This window comes from Periplaneta americana, chromosome 1 (genome assembly GCF_040183065.1).
Source record: "Periplaneta americana isolate PAMFEO1 chromosome 1, P.americana_PAMFEO1_priV1, whole genome shotgun sequence".
NCBI classification, from domain to species: domain Eukaryota; kingdom Metazoa; phylum Arthropoda; class Insecta; order Blattodea; family Blattidae; genus Periplaneta; species Periplaneta americana.
Window position 1 is genome coordinate 142,947,409 of NC_091117.1, and position 25,290 is coordinate 142,972,698.

Here is a 25,290-nt window from a genome sequence, read left to right on the forward strand (position 1 = left end):
GGAAGTCAACTTTTCAGATAATATGACTATACATGGGTATCGGAGCCTAGGTGAGCCCCTTCTTTAACAGCACTACCTCCCCTCTCCAGGCAGCTTCCTAGCTTGAGCTATCTGTACATCGAGAAATATCCTCAGCAATGACTTATTTGATCACCAAAAATTCCATCACGACCTGGCCGTGGATCGAACAACATTTAATTTCATTTATTGTATTCCATAGATCTTACATTAGCAATGAAGCTTTAAGATTTGAAACAAGTCTAAATTTTGTAAGATTACAAATTTCTGTTGAGATGTAGTGAGATGAGGCCGAGTATTCGCCAGAAATTACCTGGCATCTGCCTTATGGTTGGGAAAAATCTCGGAGAAAACCCCAACCAGGTAATCAGCTCAAACGGGGATGATGTGAGATGAGGCCGAGGACTCGCCATAGACCACCGGCATCCGCCCCGCGGCTGGGGAAAATCTCGGAAGAAACCAACAAATCAGACCAAACGAATGGATGGAAGACGAGCTCTCTAGTGCTTAAGCCACGCAAGCGGCTGAGTTTATGTTGAAATCATACTTCATTTAGTGCAAATCACTTTTGGTTAAGGTTCGTTTGGGTTAGGTTATACTTGGTTAGATTGGCTAATATTAAGTTAAGTCAGAAGGAGCCAAAATCTATTCTCTTGTCCAGTACGCTCCAAGAAATCGTCCCAACAATGGACTAAGCCAACTAATACTAGCCTATAAGCCTTACTATTAGGTTGATACATAAATTTGTGACGTTTTTCTTTATTACAAAATTATTTATTTTACACAAAAATAAGGCTATAAAATAATCAATAACGATTATTTTGTTATATTCTTATGCATTGCTTATAAGATAGCTATAAATGACTTCCAATATTTCGGCAGTTTTTCTATTTCACGTCTGGTATGGAATTGAACTCGCTAAGCTAATTTTGAAGAAGAGTTTCGTTATTGAAAGATATTTCCCGGAGGTTGTTGTGGAGAGGTCGGAAAAGACGAAAGTCTGATAAAGGAAGATCACGAGAATAGAATGGTTATTGAATAACTTCCCAACCGAGCCCTTAGAGAACGGCATTTTAATGTTAGGAGAATGCGGACGGGCATCATCATGCTGCAAAATCTCTTGATGCTGTTTCAGCCCCGTTTGTTTTTCTTGATTTGCGGCTACAAGGCGACTCAGTTCTTGGCAGTAAATCGTTGCAGTGACGGTTGCATTCCTCGGAAACAATTCATAGTAAGTGACACCTTCTTTGATCCACCAGATAAACAGCATTAGCTTATGTGAGTGTACACCATCTTTTGCAAGGGGAGTTGCTTTTCTGTGCTCAGCTATTCCTTTCTGTTCAAGTTGATGTAAAGATCCAATTTCTTGTCAGCAATAAATTATCGGACAAAGATGATCCGAGGTTTTTGACGAACTAAACGGTGACGAACGAACAAAAGCAGCACAAATGGTAATACACTTATTTTTGTTGTTTTCGCTCAAAACGTACGGTATCCATGCACCCAGATTGTTAACTTTTCTCATGAAATGCAAATGTCATACGATGGTTGATTGGTCACAATTCATCATGTTGGTCAATTCCCGAGTTGAATGACATGGATCATTGTGAATTGAAACGTTTAAATTTAAACAATTTTAATCAAAATCGGGCTGCCTTTTTGAACGTGTAAAATCATTCATATAAAAATAGCACATTTTTCAACGAGAAAACCATTTTTGTGCCGTACTTTCCACGATGGCTTTCTCCCCATAACCTGCTTGAATTGTTCCAGCGGGCTCCTATACCTTTACTCTTCTGTCAAAGAGATAATTCGAAAATATTAATTTTTTTCCTACTTGACATTCCATTTCCTTTAGTCCATACTTTACACAAACTTTCTTAAAAAAAAGCGTAATCAGTAGAGACGGGAATTCCATGAACTATAGGTTATTCATGCATTCATGCACTATCAAACTATGAAACATGCACGATCAAGTGAAAAATCCTTAAAATATGCACTTTAATTTCTGTTCCAAATGTCTTATTTCACTTTAACTTTTTTTTGCACAGTTAACAATCTAACAACATTTCTAAATTGGTTTATGTGAGATTCCTGCAATTGTCTTTCAATATTTTCTTGTAGGTATCGCAAGAAGTTATGGCTGTGAACTTGAATAAACCTTTTTCTGTTATTTAGTTTTTTTTTTCTTTTCTTTCTTCAAACCTGATTCCTGAAGCTAAAATAAGGGGCATAAAAATCGGGAAACTAAGATGTCCACTCAAAACCATTAAAACATGCAGTTAAACTGAATATAATGTATATTATATGCATTACTAAGCTAAAAATTGCTTAAATATACATTAAGCATGTTTTTATTCCCAAAAAGACCAACACATGCAAATATGCACGGAAAAAGTACACATATTTGGAACCGGAAAGTAATGAAATGGATAAGTACTAAGTTTGAGCTATGTCCTATGTTGCTATAGAAACAGACATTTGCATGGAATTCTCGTCTCTAGTAATCAGAAACCCAATTATATTACATAAAATGACAACAAATTCCAAACAAATTTCTTACAAAGATACTATTGCCACGGAAAACGAAAAAGCTACGAAATAAAATACCAACCTGTTACTTTTTCTCTTAGTTAAAGATGCAAACTGTCCCTGGGAAACGGAAGGCATTAACAAACTAACAACGGAATTGAAAGCACTTACCTCTGGAATGAAGACGCATCTCAAGGTCATTCCCTGCAGGTTCCGGCGCTCGTGGAGTGAGGCCAGATTCCATCTCATTCCTCTGGTTACACTCCAGTTGGCAGCGGACTGCTCCTGTAGAGGTGCCATCGGGCTGACGCGGAACACCTCTGTCAACGATACCTCGTCCTCCCCTGCAGACTGTCGCACTACCATGAACTCGCTGTTGAACGGCACGTGCACATCATGGAAGACTAGCTGCGTTGACATCACAACGTCCACGAACAAGAGCCATCTGCCGGTTACCAAGCTATTCGCTTTGGACAACTATGAAACGTAAGTCGAATATTTTAACGTTGTTAAAGCAATCATTACATTAATTTATTCTACTCATCTATTAACACAACTTTCGTTACGACAGCCATCTTAAATTAACAAGTCATGCTGTTTTTGGCATTGGCAACATTGTACTGAGACCGACTCCGAGCTGGAGTTTAAAGTCAAATGCGGGAGAATGAACGAAAGGGGAATTTTGACCTAAAGTAAAACTATGTATTAGAGGGGAAGAGATGGCCTGATGGCCTTATCTATGCCAGGTTAGATAAATAAATAAGTAATAAATGAATAAAAATACCAAATACAAAGATAAACCACTTAATATAGTGGTCGATGCAAGTATAGACCGATTATTTAGTCCTGACTTCTCAGCGACGCGAAAGAGGGGAAGTAATAGGAGGAGTGGGGAAAGTTCCAGAGTAGAGATCAGGGTGAGCGGTCGGTGAAGGAATGCAGTTCAGCTTAATTGTACTGGAAACATACAGCTCTACCGCACGCATGACATCCGATCGCTTCGAAGGCAAGCGAGTGAATAACCTATACACCCCTTGGCGAACTAAATAGACTCGCCTGTCCTAGATGCACATCGCCGGCGACTATCAAAACTAAATAATCGTACTGTAGTTTAGGTAAATGATGGTTAAGAGATGTATTTCTCCCGGATTTTAAGAAAGATACACTACTATTTCTGGATTCCTGGAGTGGTCAGATAGACGACACTATATTTATTTTTGAAGGAATAAAAATACTTTACATGGTAAGAATATTAAAACAAATAATCTCTCCAAAACTACAAGATGTGTGCAAAACTTGGTTGTGTATTTTTTAGGCAAAGCACAGTATTCTAATTCGAAGGCTAGAAGAGTATTTCATATATAAAATTAGGCTATCTGTGAAAACATTCCAGATATATTGCACGATAAGGGCTTCATAATGATACTACATTATGCTAGGTATCACCAGTTTCATTCACATGTCCTCAAAGACATATTAATATACACGTGGCAGAGGTCTAATTATGTGAAGGAGAAACATTTGAGAAAGTTTGATAACGTTCTTGCAACGATGTTTCATGTTAGAAACAGTGTGTGTGTGTGTGTGTGTGTGTGTGTGTGTGTGTGTTTTACAGAAGAGTGTGAAAAAAATAGCCTACATAAAATATTTGTACTGTTCAATGGCTCGTTATTCCGACCACTTCATTTCGAATCCGCACTATCATATTTAAGGTGAGTCACAAAGTTAATACATATTTTAAATTCAAATTGAATTTGTATTTCAGCAAGAGCACTCTATCAATAAGAGTTAAGGAGTTAGGTACAGCTTACAGCAGTAAAATTTTGGAAATATTCAACATTTTTTTCCTCCATTACTATATCTTGTGCAATAATGGAAATTAGTGTGTTTAAAACACTGTCCTCCTGCTATAGGAAAAACATATTTTTACGTTTAAAAAAATTATTTAAATTTTTGTTTTTCAAAATTCAGTTCACTGTGCAGTGATGAAGCTTTTCCCACATAACTCAAAAACTATTCAACATTCTGTGATGAAATTTTTTGTGTGTATTTATGCATGTCATATCTATCATATGGTCCACACCTGTGGAGTAACGGTCAGCGCGTCTGGCCGCGAAACCAGGTGGCCCGGGTTCGAATTCCGGTCGGGGCAAGTTACCTGGTTGAGGTTTTTTCCGGGGTTTTCCCTCAACCCAATACGAGCAAATGTTGGATAACTTTTGGTCCTGGACCCCGGACTCATTTCACCGGCATTATCACCTTCATATCATTCAGACGCTAAATAACCTAGATGTTGATACAGCGTCGTAGAATAACCCAATAAAATAAAATAAATCTATAATATGATGCAAGATCACTTCTCTACCTTTGATAGATTATCAGATACAAAATAAAATCTAAAAAACATGGTCAAATATCAGTATTTTCTTCTAACACAAAATAAAAAATATATATTATTTATTAAGAAATGCAGTTGAAAGAGCATGATATTGTAAACATGAGTTTCAGGAATAAAGTAAAAGCGAGAGAACATGAGAAAGTTAACAAGTTTATGAGTTATGAGAGAAACGCTTCATTACTGAATAGGAAATTATTTTGAAGTTTGAAAAAGATTTATAAATAACTTTTTTTAGATCGTAAAAATATTTTTTTTATATAGCAGAAAGACAGTGTTTTACATATACCTACTTTCATTATTGTACAAGATACAGTAATGGACGGAAAAAAATATTTAATGTTTCCAAAAATGTTACTGCTGTACGCTGTACCAAGCCCTTAAGAGAAAAAAATAGACTAGAGCATTAATGCGAGAGCTGTGATACGGTGTCGCGGAACTATGAGGATCCGAGTGCGCGCAAGAAGTGGCACAAGTAGCATCGATTTTCAAGTCAATATATTTTGTAAACGAGGAAAACGAGAAACGAATGACTGTCACCACGTTTCTTAACGAACGAAAATTACTTTAAATATGCATTTTCATTAAATTTAAGCACCATCACCTGTGACGGTTGCCTTGTGAGACACCGGGCGGTAATAGAGATAAGGCCTATATGAATGTTTCTGATGAACTTACCATTTCCAATTCATATTTTGTCTCGTCTCCTCTCATGAACGCAACGAACAATGGCCGATGTTGGGTCCAATACGGCTTGTTTTGTACTGCTTTAAAACGCTTTGTCGTGATGAATGCACCAAAATTAGACAAAGCCTTCTGCACTTGTGCTAAGTAGAGTGATTCTGTAAAATAACAATTAACATATTTATCCTTAATGCTAATTATAGATCTATCGCTATCTGCATGGTGTCCGACAACTTTCGCATCATAGACGATATCATTCATTCATTCATTCATTTACAGGTGAATCACGCTGAGAAAGGACGAACGTGTTGGGATCATTTTACCGTACGGACGTGAGGGTTGGCCATATGCAGCGTGGCTGATGAATTCAACTGAAGTAATCAGGGAAGAAGTGTGCGGCAAAGGAATTTCTCTTGATTGCTGGAGAAGTACAATAAACGGGATCATCCAATTATTTGCCGCGACCAGGACATCCAATCTACTCCCTTTGAAGTTGTTGAAGCAATTCTAGAGAAGTTTCACGCTAGTTCAAAAAAGGTCTCTACAACGGACAAACGTGAAATTAAACAAAATCCTAAAACGAAATTAGCTCGACGGCAACTTCTCCGATCGATGAATAGACCGCGAAGAACACAGAGAATGGCCTACAAGGTCGCCTGACCTAAATCCGCCCTACTTTATCAATGTTAAAAAGCCATATGAATGTCACATTGTTTCAGAAACTATTATGTTTAAAATGTGGTTTTTCACAGGAAGTTTATTCAATCTTGTTGAATACACATAATATCAATAATTTTTAAACATTTATTAAAAAAAAATATGGAATTTTTTAATAGAACTTCCATTTTTTTAACAAATTTTCAGTTATTTTATTTGGTTAAAGATTAACTATCTAAGAAAATTTATCAAAAGTAGGTCCACCACATCACAGTACCATCTGAAGTATGTGTTAAAAATTTCATGCCGATGTACTTAACAGTTAGTATTGAAAAAATGGAGCAAATGATTTGGAAAAATCACTTTTGAGTAAATCGCGTTTGAAGTAAACATTTACTTAACAATAGTAATACACAAATAAAAAATGTAACTCTGTAGCAAATATGTAAATATTTTTATAAATCGAACACCAAATCAAACACAATCATCCATATATTATTCAGATAATAAAAACAAAAATTTGAAACTTTTGTAAGTTAGGCTCTTTTCGGCTTATATAATATTTTCTTAATGACAGAAATGCTTCTTTCTTTAATATATGGGATAACGGTATATTACTGTAAATATTGGAATATTTTAATAACACAACACCAAATTAGGCAGAAAGAGCCATATCCTATTCAGATATTGAAATATATATATATATATATATATATATATATATATATATATATATATATATAAATTCAATTTATCAGTTAGAACCTTTACACCTTCCCTTGACTTTGCTTCCTGGACTTAAAAAGAATGTAGAAGAAGTTAAATTTGTGACCTGCAACACATCTACGAACACTGATCAAAGAAAAGCGTAATGAAATCACCGTCCACATGTTACACCGCGTTGTGAATTTCCTCATCCAGACCTGTTTCGAAATCGGAGGGTGTCATATTGAATATACTTGTAGGCCTATTCTATGATTTAGCTTATGATGCGGTACTTGTCGGACATCCTGTAATATACGTAATCTACTTTATATTGAATGATCTACTTAAAAGAAAGTTCTAAAGCTTACTTTATAAACAATTATTAAATAAAGGAAAAGCTTTCGTTCTCTTCCCCTCACCCCTCGCCCCCACGCTACCACTTTACCTCTTTCCTAATTCCTTCTTTCCTTCCGAAGGGTGACAATCATGCGCAAGCCAAAAGTTTACATGCCACAAACTCATCAACTGAGCGTGACGTATACTGTTTATCAACTACGCGCGGCAGTTACACATTTTGTATACACGAAGGTTAAGTTTGGTTACTTTAGCTTTTTATTAATCAAGTCCGCGCATGCGTAGTTTGATCTCACAGCCAAGTTCTTCCTGTCGGGAGTCGCAAGTGTCATATGTGACTTCGGAAAATTATTTATTTATTTATTTATTATTATTTTGCTAATAATTGTAACATAAAATATAAAATATGCAGAGACACTTTAGCTCGCCCCTGAAAGAGTAGAAATCTTTGTCTTTGTATCTCTTTGTCATTAAAGATTCTGTGCAAGGTGTTCAGTGTTCACTGCAATAATGAATGATCAGGCCACGATAATCTATTTCACACAAAAAAACAGAAGTTAAACACAGCAATCTAGTTGCAATATCTTAATGCCTTAAAGATGACACAAATACAATATATTTTTTGAACGTTATTTAATCACGTTTCTAAAGGAGGAAGTAGGAACTGTTAATAAAAGTATCTATTTTTCTAATGGCACGAGTGCACAGTGCAAGAACAGAAAGAATTTTGTAAACATATGCTACCATGAAAGGAATTTTGGAGTAGCTAACGGCAGAGTGGGACTTTTTGCCACATCGCACAATAAAGGCCCTTATGATTGCAATGGCTCATTGACGGAAGAACTAAAAGGCTCACTACGGGAGCTAGTCTTCAGCCACTTCAAGATCTCACCACAACATCCAAGAAATTGTTCGAATGGGCTGTGAAGAATATTAGTTGAATTTCCTTCGAATTCTTCAGCAACTAGAATTATGAAATAGAGTGTGAACTTTTAAAGGAACTATATAAGAAAACTAAATCAGTAACTGAAACATTAATATTACTTTCATTTATCCCCTTTTAAACTTAATAATACGTACATTCATTTGAAGGGGTGACAATGATACAATCCTAATGCTAGGTTTACACGGCGACAGTTTAGAGCGAGAGAAGATCAAAAGTATCAGGAGAGCTATCTAACGGAGTGTTTACACGGTGACAGAATACAGCTTCTCTAAACCCATTAGCGAGCTCTCATGAGATTGATATAACTCTAAACTCTAATGTTACTATCCGGACCGTTTACATGGTGCAGACAGTTTAGAGTGAGAGAAAGTGTTGCGAGCATATAGAAAAGAACAGGCTGGTCAGTGGGTTTACAACCATGACAGAAACACAACGTTTTTCGGCCGCTGTAGTGTGCAATTCTTCTGAATTGAAGAAGGCAGAGGAGAAATAGATCTATGTGGGAAAAACCCTGGATATCTCGCCGGAACACGCATAGATCTTACACATCGGACCTGTAATTGGCAAAAAAGACACAACTATGAGAATTGCCATTAGTATAAAGGAAAGGCTGTTGGACACATTACGCTTCCTAGCAACAGGTTTGTATCCTAAACACATTATTTTATTGTTCTTAACAGAATTAATTATGAATAATAATAATAATAATAATAATAATAATAATAATAATAATAATAATAATAATAAAAAATAAACATATGAAAAGAGTAAACTACATTGTTCATGTAAAATGTATTAAGTTTCTTTCATTATGTTCGAAAAGGTATGGTGTATGAATTGAACAACAGGAAGGTAGTGCCTGAGTTTATAATATGTAATATCTTTTCATATCAAACATGACAACCATTTATTTTAATATAATTGAGACGTAGAAGTTTTGAACTTACGTCTATTGACCATAAAATATTGTACGAAGCATTTAATACGCAACAATGAGTCCTTTAAATGCCCGAAATGTCAATGTCAATAAGTGTTCTGCTACAAATATCCAGAACAGAACAGCGCTCTGAGCGGCGGAATTGCGTCTGTACATTTACACGGCGAGAGTTTAGAGAAGAGAGGGCTAGAGATTATAGCTGAGTATAGCTCGTGCGGAACCTGGTGAAACTTGGAGGGAGAGAACAGTATTGTGGTGTGGGATCGACTACCAACCGATGTTATGTGACGAGATGCAAGCGAGACTGAACAAGCCTTACCCCCTCCACTCTTAACCGCCCGTAGAACTGGTTTCTCCATCAAGATCAAGCTTCACCAGGTTCCGTTCGAGCTAACGGTTTTGAGAGTAGGTATCTCGTTGACTCTAATTATATATTAGAGAGACTAAATAGAGCGGCCTTGAAAACTGCTCTCGCCGTGTAAACACCCTGGACAGAGAGCTCGCATATGATCTCAACTCTCATTATAGCTACTCTAAATTATTCAACTCAGTTGAACTTTTTCATAAACTCTCGCGACAGAAGCAGTATAAATGACGGCCGAAAACAATGGAGTGTCGAAGAGACCAAGATTGTTTGAAGCATATTAATTGGAAAGTTGTTTGTGGAATATGTTTAACAATAATTACAAGAATAAGTACCTGAGAAATCAGGAATTGTCAAAATTAGGTGAGACTGTTGAGGCGTCTGAATTTGGCTTTTAGTTTTGTTAATTTATTGTAATTTGGCCTTAATTTTTAGCAGGGTCCATTGTTTTAGTTGTTAATTACTTTGTAGGTTTTATTGTTGCTTATTTATTTGCTGGAGGAGGTACAGCGAAAGCTCCATAACCTCCAGTAAGTGCGAACTGTAATAATAATAATAATAATAATAATAATAATAATAATAATAATAATAATAATAATAATAATAATAATAATGATAATAATAATAATCATAAAATAGTGATGATAATATTATTAGTATTATTATCACTATTTTATTATTATTATCACTATTATTTTATTAATATTATCATTATTATTATCATTATTATCTTTATTATTATTATCACTATTGTTTTATTATTATTATTATTATTATTATTATTATTATTATTATTATTATTATTATTATTATTATTGTTACTGTGCAATTATCACCATTCACTTGATGTGGAATATTTTCTATATTCCTTTAATACTATTGATAATGCATCACATTAATAATAATAACGCTCACCTAGTACATTACAAACAAATCACATAACTGGTACAGTGGGGTTTGTACCGGTATCTGTTAACAAGAATATAGTTATAATTTAACAAAACGAAATAGGCACAACTATTACACTGTATTATTAGAACCATTATAAACACAATATAATGAAAGAAGATGAACAATGTTATGTGAAAAATTATAGTTTTTCTTTCTTTGAACACTCGGTCTCTTTTGAGGAGCTTAAACGCAATCAGTCATTTTCATCGCAAATTCTGCACACTTTTTTTTTTTTAACATTGGCCCTTGTAGCAAGAATACTTTTTTTCCTCTTTAATTTTGGGGAACACAAAGCACATCTTCTTCTTCTTCTTCTTCTTCTTCATCTTCTTCATCTTCTTCTTCTTCTTCTTCTTCTTCTCAAGAACCACTTCTTCAGCTGCATCCGTTGCCTTTCTTTCATCAGGAAGCCTGAAAATTGTCTTTATACAGAGTTCCTACAAAAGACCTTTCCGGTTTCAAACACACGTAATTTACGTGCTATGAATCTGAGGTACATGAAAATAGTACCAATGGAAAGAGAAACTCCAAACGTTTAGTTTATTGACTTAAAGATGTTCAATGTGTCCCCCCCCCCTAGTAACACGGCACAGATCAAGCCTATAGTCAAGTTCCACGTAGGTACGCGGATTTTCCGATCTTCAGATTCTGAGGTTATGTCTGTTCACCTTACCAGAAAGTTGAAAAGTGACGTCGGAAAACACCACGGAACGAATAAATTCATTATCGTTTTCAATATTAAAGTCTACATACTTGTGCAAAAATTTCTTCGTAGCATTTTGTCCTCTGGTATTAGGGCTTGCAGCAACTGTAGTAGGTATGGATGGAGTCGCAACCGCTTGCGAAGAATCGTGCCTTTAAATCTGTGTACCATTTACGGATTTTAGGCCCACTGGGTGGATCTGCACCAAAATTGGTTCCGTAATGCTCTTGCACATTAATAACCGAGTGGTTCATATAAAAATTAAGCTCTTCTGTCGTCTATAGCAGCAATTTCCCCTCAACAATGAACAAATTTGTTTATATGCGCTATTATGAGGCGTGTTATCAAGTAGGGAAACAATGTTAACACAACTAAACTTTTTGAGTTTCTTTTTCCATTGGTACTATTTTCATGCATCTCTGATTCATAGAATGTAAATTACATGTGTGCCGACTTGAGCTATAATTTGCACCTTTTTGATCAAGACTATCAACTTCGTCCTTCGTGCAATTATAGTATTCTATACGAATAAATAAATAATGACTCACCCAACAATATTAGTAACGCAAGTGCTATGCGCGGTCAGGTTACACAACTGCTGACACACTGCTCAGAAGTTAGATGGGTGCTCATGTCATAAAAACGCACTGACCAGCCTATTCTTCTCTAAATACTCTCTCTCAACACTTTCTCTCACTCTAAACTGTCTGCACCATGTAAACGGTCCGGAGAGTAACAATAGACTTTAGAATTATATAAATCTCATGAGAATTCGCTAATGGGTTTAGAGAAGCTATATTCTGTCACCGTGTAAACACTCCCTTAGAGAGCTCTCCTGCTTCTTCAGAACTTCGCTCTGAACTGTCGCCGTGCAAACGTAGCATGATTATCACTTTAGATCTATATTTCAAGAATTATGAGCCAGCTTGTATAATCTCGTACGCAACAGTCGCGAGAGTTAATGAAAAAGTTCAACTTAGCTGACTAATTTAGAGTAGCTATAATGAGAGCTGACAGTATATGCGAGTTCTCTGTTCAGGGTGTTTACACGGCGAGAGCAGTTTTCAAGGTCGCTCTATTTAGACTCTCTATTTAGATATTAGAGTCAACGAGATACCTGCTCTCACAACCGTTTACACGGTGATACTCAGCTATAATCTCCTGCTCTCTTCTCTAAACTGTCACGGTGTAAACGTAGCATAAGATACATAGACAAAATTTCACAGGTGAGCGCATTGAAAGTTTAGAGACTAATGCTATTAGGTGCGGTATGATAAATTCTTCAGCCCACACTTAAGTAATTTGTTGAGTAAATATTACAATATTTTACCAGTAGCTTGCCCACATGTATAAGAAAAAGAATTCACACAAAAAGCTATTTTGTTGAAAGTGTGGATTTGCGAGAAATGGTATATGTTTCTAGGGCAGCGGTGACCAAAGCGAATGTCGTGATTACATCGTGTAATCACAGAAATTCAAACGGGTACGAGGAGTTTCCTGTACATTGCTGTGTGTTTCATTCACGTACTGAAGGCAAGCAGTGGCGGTATCATGTTGCTCCACAAACTCTGTCTCTACAAGCAATAAGAGGTGGTTTCGTAAAGAATAAGGAGAACTTTTTTGTTGTTCTGTCGGACAAATTGTAATATGTTTACTTTGCTCAATGGTTGAATTAGGAGTATATAGAAACATTAATTGCTACGCTGAATAATGTATTATTTTTATTATTATTATTATTATTATTATTATTATTATCATTATCATTATTATCATTATTATTATTATTATTATTATTATTATTATTACTGACCACTAAATATGTGTTTCTATAATTCTTATGTACGTGCATGAATATTGATATTTCTAGAGCTTTTCCCTAGAAGGATGAAATTACGGTATTATTTTTTATCTCAATTTTAATCTTCTTAATCTTTAGATGAGGGTAACTATTTATTAGTTATTCATTTAATAATAATAATAATAATAATAATAATAATAATAATAATAGTACTGTAGAAAAACTGATTCAATATTATGTGTCAACTAACTGTTACACGCCAGGAATTCACATGCCTTAAATCAAAGCCAGGAAGAGAAATATGAAATAAATAAATGTAAGGAAGTCAGCCACCTAGTGGGGTTTGAAATATCTCGTGCTCTAAAGCCTTTTAATAGAACAGAATTTCTCAAGAGCAATGATTAAAATAGCTTAAATAACTTGTCCATAAGAAATTTTTAATCTTGAAAAATACGAATTTCTCGACCAAGTATCGAGAGAAGAATTTAGGAAATTCCTGATTATATTCAAGAGGAAGTTTAAAAAAAAGAAGCAAGAAAAAACGTATATTATTCACTGGCTCTTGATGGTAGCAGTGACTTTACTGATACAGCAGAGCTTGAGATTCTTATCCCCGGGATTGATCAAGAACCACCACTGGTTGTAGTTTTCATGCCAAGTACCTTTCCTCCGTCTCCTTACTTCATAGGCTGTCTGTCGCATGTAATCACTGCAGCTCGAGTTTTGGTCATCGCTGTGCTAGGGACTTGATTACTCTTGCTTAGGATAGGGATCGATGACGGTCTTAAGGTGCGTACACACTTAGCGAACGAACAACGAACGAATAATGAAGCGAAACTTCGTTGTTCGTTCGCTGTTTGGAGCAACGTACAAATCATCAGCAAATGGTCAGAAAACATTCACGTTCGCTGATTATCCGCAATATAGGCAGACGAAAATATAATTATAGCAAGTGCAGCCGTTGTTATTATAGGCAATTTAACAAAAAGAACGTTAATAACCAAAAGGCTATGGTGGCAGACGCCACTCTACGAAAGTCGCAATCAATATAGAGGCACTGACTTGCTTCATGATTTACGTCGAATGGAATCGGGACAGTTTCACAACTTCTGTCGCATTTCAGAAACAGACTTCGAAATATTACTGTGCAAAATAGGGCCCAAAATTTCCAAGAAAGACAGTGAATGATGTCAGTAGGGACTCAATTTAATTTTTATTTCTGCTCCCTACAATAAACAACAAACATGTATCCACTGAAAATAAATAAAAAAAAATAATTTTCAAATTTTGCACGTGTTTGACTCACCTATCTTGCAGCTGAACATCTTTCCAATAGCTTCCCAAACATCAGGCTTTCTTACTTTATTGTGGTAAGTAGGATGCTTGGGATTCCATAAAGTTTCCTGCTCCCTATATGCATTAATATGATTTATTTTTTATTTTATTGGGTTATTTTACGACGCTGTATCAACATCTAGGTTATTTAGCGTCTGAATGACATGAAGGTGATAATGCCGGTGAAATGAGTCCGGGGTCCAGCACCGAAAGTTACCCAGCATTTGCTCGTATTGGGTTGAGGGAAAACCCCGGAAAAAACCTCAACCAGGTAACTTGCCCCGACCAGGATTCGAACCCGGGCCACCTGGTTTCGCAGCCAGACGCGCTGACCGTTACTCCACAGGTGTGGACAATATGATTTATAACAGCGTCTTCCGTCCACTCCAGTTTCGACATCCTGTTGTGAAATTGAACTAAGCGCTGCGTTCTGCTACGCACTACAAACTAGTGGCAAATCCCATCCACAACGAATACCAACTTCCTTTGATGTACCGACAAGCAACGGATCACTTTCGAAGGCAAACCAAACGATCGGTTTGCCTTTGCTGCAACGTACACACATACCGATTTCAATCAGCGAATGCATTCGTTTGTCGTTCGTTCGCTAAGTGTGTACGCGCCTTTACGTGAGGGCGGCAATGAACCTCCGGATTTTTTTAAAAGTCATTTGTAAGTAGACCTAAATGTGGCTTTGGACTGACTCATTCTCACTCTTTCATTTATCCCCATTGCAACGAAGCAGTAATGAAATAATAGGCTTATTTGCCTTAAATGAAGAGAAAGTAGTTGTGTGCAGTTAATTTGCCTGTAAATAACATTAGTTTAATGTAAGAGACGTGTGCTAATGCACTCTCCTGTGATTGATGTTCACTTGCACACTGCTTCGCTACTACAACACGCACGCGGCCCAGCGACTAGGTAACGTCTTGTTGTTTTATTTTTTTGTATTTTAGTAGGTTATTTTACGACGCTTTATCAACATCTTAGGTTATTTAGCGTCTGAATAAGATGAAGGTGATAATGCCGGTGAAATGAGTCCGGGGTCCAGCACCGAAAGTTACCCAGCATTTACTCATATTGGGTTGAGGAGAAACCCCAGAAAAAAAAACCTCAACCAGGTAACTTCCCCGACCGGGAATCGAACTCGGGCCACCTGGTTTCGCGGCCAGACGCGCTAACCGTTACTCCACAATGTTACCATCGGAGGGAAGCAGATATTGAAATTTGACTAAAATTCACATTTTTCTCTTAATGCTTTCCCCTTAAAATAATCTTTTGACAGTAGGGAATATAATACAAAAAATTAAAGCCCTAACTCAATGCTACGACATTTTCTGACGCAAATTTTATATCTCTGGCAGCCGGATATTTAAAGTCTACTCCCACTTCATTTTACAATCTCATTCTTTCAAATTTACAGCGTATTCAATCTGATTTCTGTTGTTTAATATAATTTTATTCTTTGATAGTGTAGTAGCACTGTCTCTAGTATTTTTTTATTTATTCATAAATGGCAGGAAATAGCATTTTGTCAAGTTTGAAAATTGTTTGAAATTTATTCCTTCAGTCGTTTTTCTCAGACGTGCTTTGAAAATTGTTTTGATCTAAAGTATAGAAGCGTGGTTGTTTCATCTTGAAAGAAATAGTTATTGTAGTGTCTAAAGCACGTAGTATATAAGTAGTGTGTGTATATGATATGGGTTGTAATTAGTGTAGTTCTGTTCTGTGTTGCATTTGTACACATAGTTACAAATGATGAGCAGAATCAACAAACAGAAGGCTAGGCTTGAATCCTCTAGATTCAAAACCCCTTTAAGGTCATTTTGTTCATAATGTAGTTATGCCCACATACTACTTGCTAAGAATAAATTCTAATGATTTGTAGGTATAGTTTGAATTAAAAAAGCCACTAAATTTAAAGCAAAAGGTTTTTAAAAGTTACTGCTAGGTTGAAAATTTCCTTTATTTGTCACCAGTTACTATCAAAATCCTTTATTTTGTGAAAGTGGATATAGGGGATTTTAATCTATAGGATTCACTTGTCAATCATATGAAAACTGTGAGGAACTGCTAATAAAAGGCAGAAAAGGTAAAAAAAAAAAGATAAATATAGTAAGCCCACAACTATCATTACCTAGCCCTTCTAGTTAAACTTTGTCAAGTGAATCTTTAGTTGTGTTTTTACGTAAATCGCTTTTTGATCACCGTGTTCAGTACAAACTCATATAACTCAGTAACTATCATAAATAGGAAGCTCAAATTTTGTACAGATCTTAAATGGACTATTTAAAAAGATTTTCCTTCATTAGAATTTTGATATTTGAATAATACATTAAAGTAATTAGGAGTGGGCTTGAAAACTGATATCCATGATATTCTAAAATCAGTTATAATTTTTTTGTAAAGCATATTAAAAATCAAGTGAAGCTCTTTGGAATAAATTTTCTTATGAATGTAATGGTAAAAGAATTTTTCGAATATCTGAAATCTGAATTATATTATTTTTATGAATAATAGTGTTACAAATGGGGAGGGCTATTTGCCCAAATTGTTTTTTTTAATGTAATTCCCAATTTTAGATTTCATACATATGGTTGTTCAGTACACAAAAAAAATGCAGGTTTCAATGAAAAAACACGGAATTTCAAATTTTCAGCGTTCTCATCCTTTAATATAATTTGATATATTAAAGTAAATATGAGGCAATGTGCAGAGTTTTCTGAAAATTTATATATTTTGTAACTATTAAATTAAATGAGTTAGGGTATATTTTTATTCATATAACACCGGTACGTAAAAGACAGTCATAAAATTCGTGGCACGAAGGTCATTTTTCTCTCAAAACATCTGAATTGACATAGAATTACTCCTATGCTCTGATCAGGAAATTTATTTCGCTTTTCTTGTTTATTTTAGGAACATGGCAGTTATACTTTGTGTAACAAATCTAGCAGGGTTGAATTAAATAGTTCAATTTCATGTTGAAGTTTGCCGATAAGCTATTAATGTTTGACTATAATTATATGTGTACAAAACCGCCTTTGCTTATCATAAAATAAATACATTTTCATTAACGTTTTCGATACATGTGTATCATCTTCAGATGTGAAATGTTAGATTAATATGATGAAAACCTTGCCTATTAGATGGAACTTAATGTGGTAATTTTCGGGTCATATTAGTGTGATTGCTTGGACTTAACTTAGGTTGATCTATGATTAACATGCTATGTTAGGTTAAATCACTGCGAGTTATATGATATGATCTAAAATATAAAATAAAACTGTTTAAGAATTGTAACCACTATTAGCGTAGTTATTGAAATGTAAACACTTTGTATAAACACTTTAAAAGTTTAAATCACTTTGAACATGTGTTGGCTGTATTTGCCGATTTAAATCACTGCAAGTCGTGTGATATGATCTAAAATATATAAAAAATTAAAACTGTTGAAGAATTGTAACCACTATTAGCGTAGTCATTGAAATGTGAACACTTTGTAAAATCACTTTAAAAAATTTATAATCACGTTGAACATAATCTATGTTGGCTGTATTTGCCGATTTAAAGTTAGTTGAATAGTGCAGTTTCTGTTGATCTTGATGTTTGACGTTGAACTAAAGCGCAGTGTCGTTTTGTCACTAACATGTTTATATTTTGTTAAAATGCGTGTTGTTAAGACGTTTCATCCAATTGTAGTTGATGAAATTGATGTAAATCATAGATATATTACTGATACAATATGGAGGTTGTCAGGTCCATAAATTTAGTACAGCCTGGCGTGTCTGTAACAATGTGAATAAATATTAATAAATTGATTTGAAAATTTAGCTGGTATTGTATTAATTTTGGTTAAAACTGCTTGGGGTAATGGCTATTACGAAAGAAAATTAACTTACGGTTTGACATGTGTTGGTCTGCTCGTTCTTGATGCTGGGCTGGTACTAAAGTTATGGACTTGGTCACAGTATTTTAAGTTACGTTATTTAGTACCGGAAGTGGAGGGGGGATTGGTGGGACCTGTGTGTACGTTTATTTGGGCGGGAATAATTTGAATAAATTGAAGAGTGGATTGTTTGTGTTAGCTATTTGTTCATTTAGAAGGGGTTTTCCTGAGTTGTATTCTTTTATGATGTGAAATTGTTCAGCAGTTTCTATTGTGGGGTCATTTGTAATTTTTAGTATTTTCAAAGTTTCATTGATGTTTGCTAGTTCATGATTTTCATCTATGAGGTGCTGTGCGAATTTGGATCTGTTTCTATTATAAATGAAATCGGAGGTATGTTCACGAAATCTTATTTAAAAAAAAAACGTAAGTTAATTTTCTTTCGTAATAGCCATTACCCCAAGCAGTTTTAACCAAAATTAATACAATACCAGCTAAATTTTCAAATCAATTTATTAATATTTATTCACATTGTTACAGACACGCCAGGCTGTACTAAATTTATGGACCTGACAACCTCCATATTGTATCAGTAATATATCTATGATTTACATCAATTTCATCAACTACAATTGGATGAAACGTCTTAACAACACGCATTTTAACAAAATATAAACATGTTAGTGACAAAACGACACTGCGCTTTAGTTCAACGTCAAACATCAAGATCAACAGAAACTGCCCTATTCAACGAACTTTAAATCGGCAAATACAGCCAACATATATTATGTTCAACGTGATTATAAATTTTTTTAAGTGATTTTACAAAGTGTTCACATTTCAATGACTACGCTAATAGTGGTTACAATTCTTCAACAGTTTTAATTTTTTATATATTTTAGATCATATCACATGACTTGCAGTGATTTAAATCGGCAAATACAGCCAACACATGTTCAAAGTGATTTAAACTTTTAAAGTGTTTATACAAAGTGTTTACATTTCAATAACTACGCTAATAGTGGTTACAATTCTTAAACAGTTTTATTTTATATTTTAGATCATAACTTATAACTCGCAGTGATTTAACCTAACATAGCATGTTTATCATAGATCAACCTAAGTTAAGTTCAAGCAGTCACACTAATATGACCCGAAAATTACCACATTAAGTTCCATCTAATAGGCAAGGTTTTCATCATATTAATCTAACATTTCACATCTGAGGATGATACACATCTATCGAAAACGTTAATGAAAATGTATTTATTTTATGATAAGCAAAGGCGGTTTTGTACACATATAATTATAGTCAAACATAAATAGTTCAGTTTTTATGCTTTTTTTTACTGTAGTCACGTACTCGGACATGATATGTTGGATATCTTGTCATTCGTCAATATCAGGTTTTCCCGTAATTACTGTAATAGCTACACTTCACACTGTGTCAGAAATAACGTTGCTGTTATTGATGTATTAGCCTACAGGTAAAGGTGAAGGTAAAACTATCGCTATCAGAGGCCACGGAGGTCCATAATTTTTACTCTACCATTTTCTCTAGAGGACTATATTAGTAGCAGTATGAATGCCAGTCCAATGCGCTTGCGGCCCTTATCCACAAAATTAAACATCCCTGATACTCATTTCTGTTAGAAACCTGTAACACAAAATATAAATCCCAAGTCTATTTCTATAGGGATTAACTCCGGAAGGTACATACGGAGGTAAATGAAGTACAGATTTCATGTTCGGTCGATAAGACATATTAGACACCGGAGTAACTCAGTTGACAGGCGCGTTTGTCTGCTGATCCGGAGCTGCGCTAGTACGTGGGTTCAATTCTCGCTTGGGCTGATTACATGATTGGGGGTTTTTCGAGACCTTTTACAACAATAAGACGAAAGTCAGGTAATCTATGGCGAATATTTGGCTTCATCTTGCCAATTGCCATCCCGATATCACTAATTTCATCGAGAACGAATAACATTGCATTTGATAGTGTGTCGTCAAATAACCAACTCAAAACGAATTGATTTGATATTTGTGGTGCCGTGGCTCATTTTGTATAAATAATCTTGTAGAGTTCGAATCAAAATTAAACTCTAGGAAGTGTCATAATAAAAATTAATTACGAAATTTTCGAAAAAATAAAAAGATAGAGAAAGAAACAGGGCAAAAATAAATATGCAGAAAGCTCCTACCATATCGTCGGATTTACGAGCAGTATATCCTACGGTAATAAACATTTACATCGTCCGCAAAATAAAACTCGTTAATATGAACGATGCGAAAATGAATTATTTAAAAGGGAATTTCACGTACAGTAGTGGTAAAAGAAACCGGACCGACCCTTTTAACTGATTTCACAGTCACAGATTCAAATTTTGCTAGTCACAAAACACATCCATCTTGTATAATTAATTTTAACAATGAAATTTATTGCATTTGTTCGATTCTTACCTCTTTTGTTTCCTTCGGGCCTCAAACTTATAGACTAAAAAACTTTGAGAGTTTTATTTTCATCTATTCGGCAAAGATAACTGCGTATTTTTATATTAAATAGCAGTACATACAGTAGCTCTGGCTTCACTATCCATATTGAAATTACTACAGAAATACACAGCACAGGATTCTTGTTTATCAGCTACAAGGGTCGGTCCGGTTTTTTTGCTACTGCTGTACAAACTCTATTACGCACTGAAAATGAGAAGTGATCCGTTAGCAAATCCCGCAGGAAATATTATTAGTCCTATCTTAATTTATTTGTACGTGACAACAAGCACTGTCACCTAGTGTCACTTCATCTTCTTTCTTTTTTCAGAACATTTAATGTGTTTCGTCAGATAGTTTGCTCGGTCTGTCTCTAATGACCGTTGGTGTGTAAATAGTGTGACATTCGATCATCATCACCACGCAATAAGAGAAATCTGTTATGGGGCAAGCTGCTACGTTGAAACCGAAAGTATGAAATTATATTAATGTTCTCCCTTCTAGTTAATGGCTTCATTCTGAAAAAGAATTTTAAAATGTTACATTTTTTCGGATCAAATTTCTGTACCTTTGAAGGACAAAACTAAAATTATTTCAATACTTTATTATCATAATACACTGCTCTTTTAAATTCACTGAGCATATTGAAAATTAACTCAATAGTTCTCCCAAAACACGCTATGAAATGTTTCATATAAAACTTTTTTCTCTCGAAAAGGAAACAAAAACGATCAAAATTGTATTAGACTTTTGTATTTGAAATATCTCGATTAATACTATATAGCATACGTCGGCATTCCGTGACTCGCGAGCCAGCCCCTGGAAAACGAAGCAAGTGAAGGGGAGTAATAGAGGCTATACCCCCACCCACAACGGACTTGCAGTTCGTTGCGCGCAGTGTAGGTACACAACGTAACTAATATCACTAAGAGTCTGGCTTTTTCATGGTATCATGCCATTAACAAGGCTATTGAAAATCCCACGGAAACGTGAATTTCGACCAAAATATCGATCCTTGTAAAAGATATATCAATTATTGTTATACAAGTAATTATGCTAAAACTTATACTTTATTTCCCTGTAATTTCACAATTAAACATTGATAATAATATAACTTTCATCCATTCTATAATTCACCAAGAGGCATTATGGAGGAAAACAATAAATATTAAAAATGTTATGGAGTTAGTTGTTGATGCCATGAACCAAATAAAACCAAAGTCATAAAAAATTTCGACAATTTCGAAATCTTCTACAGGATATGGGGGAAGAATACCAGATTTGTATTATACAGCTGTAAGGTGGCTTGGCCTTGAAGAAATTCTTCGTCGATTTTTTGACAATCGGAAAATAACTTCTGCTTTTATGAAGGAAAAGGTGCAGTAATTATTGTTTTTAAGTACCGGTAATTGTCACATACGTTTGAAATATATTACGCTGCCCTAAAATTTCAAAATGTTAATAAAACAATAATTAACTGTTATAGAACATAGAAATTCCCGAGTTGGAGGACGAAAATTGGCTACTAGATTTGACATTCCTTTCCGAAATTTGTGAACACTTCAACAAATTAAATCGATAGATTCAAGGGAATAATAAAAATATAGTTCATATGTACGACAGCATCAATTCTTTTCTTTTACTTACTACAGATTTATGGAATCAAAATTTGTTACAAAATAAGACATTTAATTTTCCTTCCTTACACTCATTTGGCAATACTTTATATGAAATATCAAATTGCAATATTACATTGACCTCTTGAACGAACTACAAATACACAGAATGTTAAGTATCCAATATTTTAAGAGGTGCTAATATGAATCAAAACAAGAAAATAATGTCTAATAAACATGGGCCCTACAACACATACTTTCTGAGATCTGAACACTTGTTCATAGGAGGTGCTCAATGTCACGTCCATTTATGGCAATGCATTTCTCTGCCCTTTGGCATAAGAAATCACGCATTCTTTCAAATTTGTTGTTAATACATTTGTAAGAAACGAGCCCCAGTTAATCTCTGTGGTAGCATGTATGGCTCTATTAATGTATCTCCAAGAACGCCTGTCCATACGTTGATTGAGAATCGGTGCTGATGCCTTGTTTCTTCAACTGCATTGAGATTTTCATCAGCCCACACATGCTGATTACTTAAATTTACAACACCATCTCTGCTGAACCTCGCTCATATCCGCAACTAAATTTTTGTTTTCAGTATTCCTTGCGACGTATCAGTATTCCATGACAGGAGTGTCAATTACGGTATGATTATCTGGTAGTCTGCTGTATTGTAGGGTAGAGAAATTCATTGCCATAAATGGACGTCGCATTGAGCATCTTCTATGAACAAGTGTTCAGATCTCAGAAAGTATGTCGTAGGATCCATGTTTATTAAACATGATTTTCTTGTTTTGTTGCATATTATCACCTCCTGAAATATCGGATACTTTTTAAACACCCTGTATTTTTAACAAAAGATTCGTTCAATTTAAAACATTGAAACTGATTTTCAATTACATAGAAATAATAATAGTAAGACCTGAATTACAATATGAAGTTGTATATCTCTTAAATGACATGTTTTTTGAAAACACATTATAATGTCATTATATAATATAATATCATTGTCTTCTGTGGCCGAATTAACAAAAATACAGTAGGCTATATTGGTCTGAAGTGACAACACTATTTCCTAAACATAATTATCCCTTCTCAAAATTCAATTTATTCATATACACTACGTTTATGTTGGTCATACAGAAAATGAAATTCATGACCGCAAAAAAATTCTGCTTGAAAGCAACATCATATAAGTAGCAAAATTTGATTTTTATATTGAATTATTTCAACGTTACAATTGCTTGTTTGTTAAATGTGTATATGATAACGTTATGCAATTTGTGTTCTTTCGTTTTGTGTGTTTTTGGAAAATATAGGCTAATTTCAATTAATGTTCCATCATAAATGTTGTAACTAAAACCTTGTGCATCCCTCGTGTTTATCGTACGGTTCGTCCTCCCTCCACACGTTACCTCCACTTTGTTTACGTTTTCACTGTGCCTAAATGAGACGCTCTCGCTCTACTGTACATAAATAGGCATACATACCATACATAACATATATTACATACATAGATCTATACACACACACAACCATAAATTCACATTTCGTAATGTTAAGTTTGTTTTTGTATAGATGGGGAGGCGAGACCTGGCATGTAAGCTATGCAAGAGGGGAAAAATGAACTATTAGAAAGAGAGTTTGATTCATGATGGTTAATTTTATACGAATCTACCGACACCGAAGTTCATCTCAAATTAAAATCCATCTTCCCTCTCCGTAACCATTGGGGATATAGCCACGGCACATGATAAGGTCACAGAACAGGTCTTGCCTCCCCTACTGTACATAAGCCTTCGACTGACCTTCATCACGTTGTGAGTGCAGCAAATAAACACAGGCTGAATCATATTTCATAATGACTTCTCTAGTAACTGTAACAATCGTCTGAAGGGAGAAGGTATTTACTCGTACATTTAAAACTGTCACACTAAATATTAAGAAGAGATATATATCTATAGAACGAGGATCCATGTCATCCAAATCATTGTAAGTACCGGTTCTGAAGATGCAGTAATTATTTCTTCATAGACTCTGACTGCTAACCGACCCCATCCCTTCAGTCTTCATTCGTGACTGCAACTCGGCGGCGACGTACTGTACTCACGTAATGTGTTGCTACAGCAAGACAGCTGGCTCATGATGGAGGATTGTGTCGCCTTCGATTGTTTGTGCCACTCAGTTTGCATGTCTGTCGCTACAGTTTTTATGCGCATTTTACCCACATACACGAAGTCTTTCATTAATGAAAAAAGCACATTAACTTATCACATTCCTTAACGAAATGATACATTATTGACAAATTTGATGGCGTGCTAGATTAATGTTTAGTTTCATACTGCAGAAGCGATAATATAAATCTAGAGGAAGGGAAAAGTGTGGCTTATCAGTGAGGGATAATTTCCCTTGGTAATTTACACGCTCTGTAAATATGTTGTAATAGCATGACAACATTGCATTATGAATGAATGAATGAATGAATGAATGAATGAATGAATGAACGAAAATAAAATAAATGTAACATATGAAAGAAAAAAACACAGTGAATCATATAGGCTATATAAACAATTCAATTAAACTTTTTATTAAAATTGCAATAAATAATCCAAATAATAAATATGAAAATAAGACATAAAACATACACACACTCAATAAAAAAAACAAACAGAAAAAAGCACAAATAAATATAAAAAGAACATTATCTCCTAATTACCTGATTCGCTCAGTGTTAATACTACTCACTGCAACACTAATAAATAACTCTTCCCCTTATTTCCTCGGCCCCCTCCCCCTCGGCCAGTTCCACCCTCAGCTGTCGAATTTTTACCATAAATTTTCCCACATTCTCACAGAATTCATTGCATTAGGATGAAAACGTGAATGAGGGCGAGTAAGAGGAGGATGAATACG

At 34.9% G+C, this 25,290-nt stretch overlaps 2 protein-coding genes across 3 annotated transcripts in view; one reads left to right on the forward strand and one right to left on the reverse strand.

Moving 5' to 3' along the window:
• LOC138701642 (gustatory and odorant receptor 24-like) overlaps positions 1–2,786 on the forward strand; it is a 77,315-nt gene extending 74,529 nt beyond the window's left edge. The window contains exon 6 of one of the 2 annotated variants that reach the window (XM_069828760.1): positions 2,652–2,786. In XM_069828760.1, the coding sequence (XP_069684861.1) occupies positions 2,652–2,699 (48 nt within the window). In that variant the 3' untranslated portion in view covers positions 2,700–2,786. The remainder of the gene's footprint in view (positions 1–2,651) is intronic. The other variant, XM_069828767.1, reaches the window with a different exon arrangement.
• The window catches only part of LOC138701634 (probable glutamate receptor), a 67,454-nt gene extending 43,018 nt beyond the window's left edge, over positions 1–24,436 (reverse strand). The window contains exons 1-3 of the mRNA XM_069828739.1: positions 24,186–24,436; positions 5,624–5,787; positions 2,722–3,027 (exon numbers count right to left, since the gene is read on the reverse strand). Of these exons, the coding sequence (XP_069684840.1) occupies positions 2,722–3,027; positions 5,624–5,787; positions 24,186–24,354 (639 nt within the window). The 5' untranslated portion in view covers positions 24,355–24,436. The remainder of the gene's footprint in view (positions 1–2,721; positions 3,028–5,623; positions 5,788–24,185) is intronic.
• Positions 24,437–25,290: the final 854 nt, after the last annotated feature.